The 9,663-nt window shown below is 42.3% G+C and overlaps 1 protein-coding gene across 1 annotated transcript in view; it reads right to left on the minus strand.

The window, feature by feature from the left end:
• LOC107296493 (hyaluronidase-4-like) overlaps positions 1-6,554 on the minus strand; it is a 7,807-nt gene extending 1,253 nt beyond the window's left edge. The window contains exons 1-3 of the mRNA XM_015825846.1: positions 6,541-6,554; positions 4,376-5,396; positions 1,029-1,118 (exon numbers count right to left, since the gene is read on the minus strand). Of these exons, the coding sequence (XP_015681332.1) occupies positions 1,029-1,118; positions 4,376-5,396; positions 6,541-6,554 (1,125 nt within the window). The remainder of the gene's footprint in view (positions 1-1,028; positions 1,119-4,375; positions 5,397-6,540) is intronic.
• Positions 6,555-9,663: the final 3,109 nt, after the last annotated feature.

A 9,663-nucleotide genomic window follows, 5' to 3' on the forward strand; every position in this document is an offset into this window, starting at 1 on the left:
GAATGCCTTTGTTGGGGCTACAGATCAAGGAAATCCATAGGATTACAATTTTAGAAAGTCCAAACTAAGATCAGGATCCACTTACAGACTACATGGAAACAGATTTTTATTTTTATTGATTACATTTCTGCACTGCCCATCTCACTTAAGTGACTCTGAGCAGTTTAGGGAAATTGCCAGTCTTCCCTTGTTATTCAACGGAGAAATCTCAGAGAGAATGTTGTTTCTGTTGTGTTGTTGTTTTATTCATGCATTAATGTACTAAAAACTGCACTAATACTATATGTAACCTATTACAAGAGATGGTCAGCCTAACACCTCAATCCCCTTTTAAAGGCCAAATGCAAGGAAAGCCTACCCCATACGTCATTCTCATCAAGGGGAACAATGGGTCTTGGCTGTACCTTTTCAAACAGTTGGCAGAGCTCATATAATGGAATACCTCTCTAGATAAAACAGATCTTCCATATTACTTTGTCAAGAAACAGAAGAACAGACCATAATTATTCCCTGCAGTATCCTTCTATCTATGATGGATGTTCAATTTGTTACAGAATAGCTACTAATGATGCAAGACTTGCCACTTGAACTCTTGAAACAGTATAGCCCAAATGCAGGATGTCACTTCAAAGCGAAGGATTAGTCCAAAGGTCCATACCCAAAATGTTGCTGAGCTACAATTACCAGATTCTTTCACCATTGGCCAGGGTGATAGGGGCTGCTGGAAGACGTAATTCAGCCACATCTGAAATGTGATACCTTGCCTATCTCTAGACCAGGTCAAAAATATTGATTTTTCTTTCTATTTCTCATTAACACTGGATTTTAAATCTCTGATGATCCCTTTATTTATTGCAGAAATAAATTGAACTGTATGCAAGTTGATCTAAAAACTAATCGATTAGATAATAAGAGATACAGCCTCAGGCCTATCCTTTGTGCCTCAACACTGTGGCAAGTACTAAGCAAAAACGAATAGAAAAAGAAAGAACAAGAAAAGAAGATGGAGGATTATGGAACTACATTACCTGGTTCCGAGAATATTCTGCGTCTCCCCAGAGCACAAGGCCATGAGCACCCATGGCTGCAGCCTGCCCTATTGTGTACACCAAGTCTGTCTAGAACAGCAAGAGAAGCCATCGCAAAGAAATTAGCAGGAACAGGGTTTAATCATCCTTGCCCCCTTCTAAGTTTTTATATGCTGTTTCTACATTTTAACATTTTATTGTATATTGTCCACAGCTCCTCTCTGAGGAAGATGGGTGGTTCAGAAATGTGAAAAAATAAATAATAAACAAGGGAGAGGTTGAGACATTTCTGCTGAACCTCTTCCCATTTACGTGGTGAAAACCTGCTTCTAGAATTGCTCCCTAGTCATGTGATCAGATTTTTTTCCCAAATGCAACCATTTACAAATTATGATACTTGATGCTGATGATTCCATGATACACTGTACGTCTTAAAAACTCTATTTTTCTGTCTGTTTGTTTTTTAGTTGATCTTATTCGGTAACCTCTTCCATGAGGAATAACATCTCTGAGTTAAAATTCTTGTTCCAGTGTACAGGACACAAAAAATGGATGTGAGTTGTAAGAAAGCATGCTCTGCTTCAATAAATGCTTGGAAAATGTTAGGAAATGTCTTAACACTACAAGCAATGAAGTCATTATCACTTCATGGGATTATATTAAATCAGAGACTGGGCAATGATCATTCAAAGATGCTTTAATTTTGACTCCTGCACTGAACTTGGCCTAAATAGAATACAATAGAATAGAGCTGGAAGGGACCTTGGAGGTCTTCTAGTCCAGCCCCCTGCTCAAGCAGAGAACCTCTACCATCTCAGACAAGTGACTGTCTAGCCTCTTCTTATAAGTCTCCAGTGATGGAGCACCCACGATTTCTGGAGGCAAGCTGTTCCACTAGTTAATTGTCCTCACTTTCAGGAAATTTGTCCTTAATTCCAGGTTGCTTCTCTCTTTGGTCTGTTTCCAACCATTGTTTCTTGTCCTGCCCTCTGGTGCTTTGGAGAATAATGTGACCCCCTCTTCCTTGTGGCAGCCCCTCAAATACTGGAATACTGCTATCATGTCTCCCCTATTTCTTCTTTTCTTTAGACTAGCCAAACCCTCCCAATTGTATGATTCTTTACATGTGATTCTCTCAATAAAGGTATGCATGAAATCAAGGCTTTGCCATGTTGAAGCAAGAGTTGGGAAGAAGGGTTATTTATTTCTAGCACGATGAAATCATCCTCCTCCTCTGATTCTTTTTCACATGAATCTATGACAATAATCCTAAGCAAGGCATTTCCTCTTCTGTCAACCCATCTAGGTGGGGGTGGCTGGGGGAACCACAAAGGTCCCTTTCTTTTACTCCATTCCTCCCCAATAACTGGAGCTTGGTCTTCTCTGCCGGCTCTTCCCGGTCTTACTTTCAACAAGAGGCCCCCATGGATCATTTCCAGCATGCCAATCTCCCAGTTTACAGAAGGTTTCTGCTTCAATCCTGGGCCCACGTGGGGCTGTGACATTCTTTAAGTGCTTCCCCTCCATCTATCCACCCCATCTACTTATCATATGAGTTACAGCATCCATAATCGGACTGCCATCCCACTTGAGTTAAAAGGTACATCCAGGTTTTTTTAAAAATGTTCCTCTTCTGTTAATTTTTTTTTTACTTTTTTTTTTTTAAAGTAGAGCCAGGCAACAAAGCCCTTCTTGCCTTCGCAGAGCTCCCTTAAGTTAGATCAAAGGAGCAATTTGATACAATGTGGTGCCTTGATTCAAAAACTACCAAAGAGACGGAGAGGCATCAAAGAAGCCAGACGAGAGGAGCAAAGCTGCTTTCACTTAGAAAGAGCACCTTGCCCCAGTTCAGCTTGAAGGGAAGGAAAAGCTCCACCGGCCAGGAAGGGGTGTTGCTGCTCTTTGGGAAGGGGACTGCCATACCACCACCTGCGAGTAAAGGCCTCATTTACTAAAGCCACCAACAATCTTCCTTCAGCCCTGCACAAATGCAACCCCCTTCCTTCCAAAGGCTGACCTGCACATTGCTATGAAAGGCAATATGATACCGCACAGTGAACAAATACAGAACTGTTCCCAGGATAACTGAAAAATTTCTGTATCAGCAGAAGAATGTTTTTTAAAATGGTGAGCATGGCCAATAGCATGATGTAAAACGTGAGTGCAGGTATTACAGGCTCTGCATTGGCTCCAGGTTGCTCAGGTTTTATGGCCTAGGTTAAGTTGTGATCTTACAACTAGACGGATATGTATGTATGTATGTATGTATGTATGTATGTATGTATGTATGTATGTATGTATGTATGAGTCTTTGGTCATTCGGGTTTTCTCCCGTGTAAGATTAGAAGTATCATAGCGACGTTTCGATGAAATCACATTCATCATCATCAGGCTTGTGCTTTTAGCTTTGTGTATATATATATATATATATATATGCAGGTCTTGGTGTATTTGGGTCTTTTCCTGTGTAAGATTGAGAGTATCTTGGCGACGTTTCGACAAGGTCCCACTCATCATCTTCAGGCTGGGGTCCTCAGCTTCGTGCCTGTGAGAGCAAAGTGTGATCGGAGCTGCCGTCTCTCTATAAATACTGGTGGGGGGTGTGTGGAGTGCTGGCTTAATTGCTGTAGGTGGGTTGGTTGGCTGTGTGGGAGCCATTGTTTGTGGATTGTTTGGCTGTTTCATAACATCCTGAGTAGTTAAGGAGCTGGCTGTGTGCCCATTAGTCTTTTGTGTTATAACGACCTGGGTAGTGGGACCTCGTCGAATCGTCGCCAAGATACTCTCAATCTTACACGGGAAAAGATATATATATATATATATATATATATATATATATATATATATATATATATATATATATATATATATATATATATATATATATATATATATATATATATATATATATATATATATATATATATATATATATATATATATTAAAGGAGGGCTGGAAGCAATTATGTGCATCCTGCCCATTCAAGAGGAAGAGGGTTACATGATCATTTTAAAATACATCCATTTTAAGCACGGAGTATGTTTTAATCCAAGTGAAATGGCTCACTCACACCATCCTTTTCATCTCTCAGTGATTCCCATTTGGAGACACTTTGACATCTCTAGTTGAGAAACCTAGTGGGACAGCTCTTCTCCCATTCACAAATGAAGTCTGGAACTTGGGAATCAAATTAGTTTATTTTTGCCCTACAAGATGACGTTCGTAGTCAGGTTTAATTAACAGACACTTCCAAAACCAGCACAGAATTCTTGATGCCCAAGAATTGTGCTGGACTCAGAACTAAAGTCCATGGGGAAGCAAAGGTAAAACAGTGAAAGAATCTCACCTGGCTCAGCTCCTTCAGGGTATAGGTGTAGAATGGCCTGGCATACACAAAAACAGGGAGGGAGTGTTGAGCAGAGGACAACTCAGCCACTCTCAAGGCCTCGCCCACTTTGGCTCGCACAAACCTCTTCCCTTGCAGGGAAGTTCTCAGCATCTCTTCCATGTAGATGGACGGGTAGAGGGCCCTGCTGTTCTCCCAGAGCCAAGATAGCTCATTATTGCGTTGCACTTCCACTGGGGGACATTGCCCTGTGAAGCCCTCAAAATCATCCAAGTAATCATAGTTATAACAGTCAGGAAAGAGGTAGTAGCCCCACCAGCCATTGGGTCGCAGAGACTGAGCTAAGCGGAGAGTATCTGTCATAAAATTCTGGGCAGCTGCCTCAAATTCCCATTTGGCCTCCAGCTCAGCTTCATAATCAGATAAATGGGGGTTTCTTTGCTTGACCAGGAGGAGGGACATGTCCCGGTAGATATTTTTTTTATCCCAGTTCCGAATCCACTGAGGCCTCCAGTTCTCCCAGTCAATCACAGCGAGACCTGCAAAAGAGTGTGAGGGCATGGCCATAGCAATGTCCTTTCTCATCTTCTCCAGGTGGTCTTTCAAGCTGACGTTCTGGGGGCAGCCACCATGAACAGCAGTGGGTGGCACCGTCGTGTTCACATAATACGGATATAAGCCTAGTTGATCATAGTAGAAGATGGTAATGTTCCCACCCACAAAGGCTTCCTGGGAATTCACCAGGATGCCGTAGGAGTCCAAGTGGAGAGGGACATTGTAGGCAGCTGAACAGCGAGCCGTTGGTGCATTCCAAGTCACTAGGAAAGGTTTGTCTTTTACAATTGGAGGCAGGGCTGGTTTCAAGTTATGAGCGTCAAGAGGAAGAGCAGCCAGCCCATCTGGGAAGAAGAGCAGCAGCAACAAGAAGGTTTGACGACACAGAGAGTGACAGAACCTCAGTTGTGTTGAAGCCCATTCTAGCACTCCGGCCGAGCGTGACGTTCTCGAGTGGTGTGCAGTCCTGCAAGGATGACAGAAGACACTATCAATACGGCACGAGCATTGCACTGCTCGATTATCGGCCATCACTCCTTTTAAAATAAATCCCCGGCTCTTGAATTGTAAACGCCCATTACAAACTGGTTTTCCCTGACAGACATCAGCAGCACTCAACATTTTGAATGTAGACCTTTCCAGCAAGCCATCCTTTTATTGGACTTGAGAGGAGCCCAGAGGCCCTCCATCCTCCAGCAGAGCGCTATAAAAAATACCATAAAGCTCTGTCCCTGGGCCGGGGTCAAGGGTCAGGAACACCCTTGGGGTTGAGTAAGGGGCTTTGGAGACAAGGGCATGACAATGAGAGTGCACTGAAAGCCTTCTTTTTCTTTCCATGTAAAGCAGCACTAGAAGGAGTCTGCATGTTTGCTAATTGCTGCGGCTGCCGGAGATTTCCCCCAAGCTAATTTAATCTGCTCTGTAATATCAGTGAATGGAGAAAAGTAATGTTCTTTAGAAAATGTTCAAAACTGCTTCCTATGCTATTTATGAAGGGGGGGGCGGGGTGTTTCACTTTGCTGCTGCGATTGTGTTGTTTTCCCATTAGTATTTCTCTGTTGAGATTCCAATCCATTTGGAATTTTTGTTTTTTAGAAAGTCCACATGTTTATATTTAGTATTCAGGGCCTCTGAAAGAGTATGGAGAGAAATTTCTGAATCCCAAACCCCAGAGGCTACGGTCCCTGGTACAAAACGATGAAGAAATCTGAATGCTGCTTTCCATTCCTACCCTGATATCACAAGCTCCTCTTTCCTTATTTGTTTGGGCCAATTCCATCTGGAATTGAGCAATCACATTAACCTCACTCTACATAGGTCACAGAGCAGACATTCAGTGATTACAGTCCTCGATCATTGGTGACTTCTGTTGAACGCACTGTTCCCCTGGAGATAAAAGATTTCTCAGCCAAATGCATTATCCATTAATGTCTAGACCTCTTTTTTTTTTAAAAAGTAATCATAATGCATGATGTAGTTTTTAACAGTAGCAAAATCTTTGGCTGAGTTTCCACCAACTACTAAGTCCACATAAATTTTAGTGATAGCTCACATCCCTAATAAATTGGACAACAGATACTAATCACCTGTTTGTTTGCATTTCTCCTCACCTTAGCAGTACCATGTTTCCCCGAAAATAAGACCGAGTCTTATTATTTTTGCCTCCAAAAGAGGCACCATGTCTTATTTTCGGGGGATGTCTTACTCACCTCCAGCACCAACAGCCCCGCCCAGCTGGTCCACTTCTTGTGGGACCAAAGGAGCAGCTTCATTCTGCAGCTGCATTCCGGACTGCATTTTGCAGTCAGACCTTTCCGGAAGGCCTATGTAGCCGAGTACCGAGCTATGGATTTAATCCATAGCTCAATCCATAGCTCGGCCCTTGGCTGCAGAGGTCTTGCAGAACTGAGCTATGGATTGAATCCATAGCTTGGTTCTCAGCTGCAGTTGCCTTTCGGAAAGGCCTGTGACTGAGAAATGCAGGCCTGGCTGCAGAAGAAGCCTCAGAAGTGGGCCAGCGAGGAGAGGCCTGGATGCAAGGTAAATGGTTGCGGGACACGTGGGGCAGCTCCACACCCCACTCCCACCCTAGCTTGATTTTTAGGTGTATGCCTCATCCCAAAGCTAAAGCTTATATTCGGGGTAGGGCTTATATTAGGCCCAACCCCCCAAATCAAACTAGGGCTTATTTTTTGGGTAAGCCTTATTTTGGGGGAAATGCGGTAAGAGTAAGCCCTAGTTTGGGGGTGAGGGTGAGGTTGGGGGAATGAAGCTGCCCCACATGCCACACACCCACTTACCTTACTGGTAGGACCGCCGCAGCCAGGCCTCCCATTGCCCCGACACTTGTCAAGGCATGTGGCTCGTCACGCCAGTGCCGCTGCTCATGGCAGGAGGTTGCATAGCGCTTCGGGCCATTGCTGTTGTTCATGGCAAGAAGCCAAGCAGCTCTTTGGGCCATTGCCATCACTTGCAGCAGGACACTGCATGGCGCTTTGGGCCATTTCTGCCATTCACAGCAAGAAGCTGAGCAGGTCTTCGGGCCATTGCCGTCGCTTGTGGCAGGATGCCATATGGCGCTTCGGGCTGTTTCTACTGCTTGCAAGCGGCGGAAATGGCCCTAAGCGCCATGTGGCGTCCTGCCGTGAGTGACGGCAATGGCCCAAAGATCCATTGATAAGTGTCGGGGCATGGGAGGCCTGGCTGCGGTGGTCCTACTGGTAAGGTAAGCGGGTGTGGGGTGCGTGGGGCAGCTTCACCCCCCACTCCTTAGAGCAGTAATGGCACAATGCACCACATTGCGTCCAGCTGCAAGTGGCAAATGGCCGCTGAAGAAGTCAGCGGTGCAACAGGTGTCGGGGTGTAGGAGACCTGGCTGTGGTGTCCTAAGGCAAGAGACCCCCCAAAATATAAGACTCAGAGCCTCTTTTGGAGGCAAAAAAAATATAAGACTGGGTCTTATTTTGGGGAAAACAGTGTACACACACACACACACAAAACACACATATTCTTTTGAGAGTGGGCATCAGAATTTCATTTTTAATGTGTGCCAGCATATTCACACACACAAAGATGACAATAAAGGTTATCTTATCTTATTTTACAGCAGCAAGTCATCCATGGACCTAGTCAGCCATCCATGTTCAGTTTTTCCTCCGCACGTTTCTCTATTCTAGCTCTTTATTATATAAAGTGCCAGAGTCATCTAGAGTTGGGCATTGTTTAAATCGATGTGAAGGAATACACAGATACATTTTGAGTGGTTTACTTGTGGCCAAGGTTCTTGCAAAGAACAACAGGTAGTATGGACTTAGGTTTCTTTCAGCAAGATGATTCTAAGCAAGAATTCATACTAAAGACAAAAGTACAGAAACAAATAGCATCTCAATTGTAAAGAGATTTTAAGCTGGATTTCACATTTTATAAATGAAGTAAACCCTGGTGGATCTCAGGAGCTTTGGTCATGACCTATGGCCTTCTCTCTTTACGTTCTTCCAGACCTGGCTCTGTTGCAGGGCCTGGGATTAGGGTATTTGTGGAAGCCCTGTCAAAATCTCTGAATGTTAGTTCTCTCATTTATCCATAGTCTTTTGGGAGTCAGGTAGCCTCAAAATCCAATAAATCAAACAAGCAAACAAGCAAGCCAAATTATATAAACTTATACTGTAGATAACTACTGAATAAGCTACTCCATCTTTTTTCTCTTACTTTTTTCTCTTACAAGCCTCAGGTAATACTATTAAAGCTTGAGAGAAAAGGAAAAAGACAGTCTGTTCTTGAAAAATACCCTAGTTTCTACCAGGTCCATTGGCTGATTCAAATATCACTTTTTGTGCTTTGCTCTTATTTCTTTCTGAGATAAATTCCACCCAACCACAACATTCTCAACCTTCTCTTTCCCCTCAAGTTATCCATTTTGCTATCATGTTGTTGGCTTTGCAATTTGATTTGCATTTATCCTCTCTGTGTGACCAAATTATCTTTGCATATTTCTTTCATACAGGTCAATCACCCTTATACTTCACTAGCTATTTCAATTTTTCCTCATAAACTATCAAATCAGTTTAAAAAAGCATTCCTATTTCTCTATGTGGTTGCTAAGATTCAACAATGAGTTGTTGGCACATAGTAAATCAACACATAAATATGTATGAATAGACTTAAGCTTAAAATATGTATCTGAAATACCGTAAACATAGTTATCAAAGCAAATATTTACCAAACAATCACCATTCTGATTCATTCTTGGGTCTCTGAGTGACCCCAACACTTATTCCAAATTTTCTCATCTTATTCCCTCCTATCCATTCATGTCACCAAACAGGATAATTCCTCACCACCATTAGAATCCATTCATCCAAAATAATAATACATTTCTTCTCCCCATTAATAGTTCTGCTGTTATTATCATTCATTGGATGTAACGTGCAATGATAAATTCATTACAGATTCCTAAATTTGTACACACTCAAATTAATTAGATACCATTAATACTTCCTGATATATGTTAAAAACTTTCATTTATAATTAAACTACTGTATACCCTCATTTCATTGCATGTACAGTATTAATTTCATTCCAAGAGATCACTTTATTTTCATTTCAAATTATGGGCCACCCCTTTCTTAGTTTCACATACACTCAACATATTTATTTTTTCTCTATTTCATTTGTTAATTCATGTTCTTTTATATTTACTTCTCTTACACTTCAAGTTATATTCTTTTATGAAC

This window comes from Protobothrops mucrosquamatus, unplaced genomic scaffold (assembly GCF_001527695.2).
Source record: "Protobothrops mucrosquamatus isolate PMUCROS unplaced genomic scaffold, P.Mucros_1.0 scaffold2835, whole genome shotgun sequence".
Taxonomy (NCBI): domain Eukaryota; kingdom Metazoa; phylum Chordata; class Lepidosauria; order Squamata; family Viperidae; genus Protobothrops; species Protobothrops mucrosquamatus.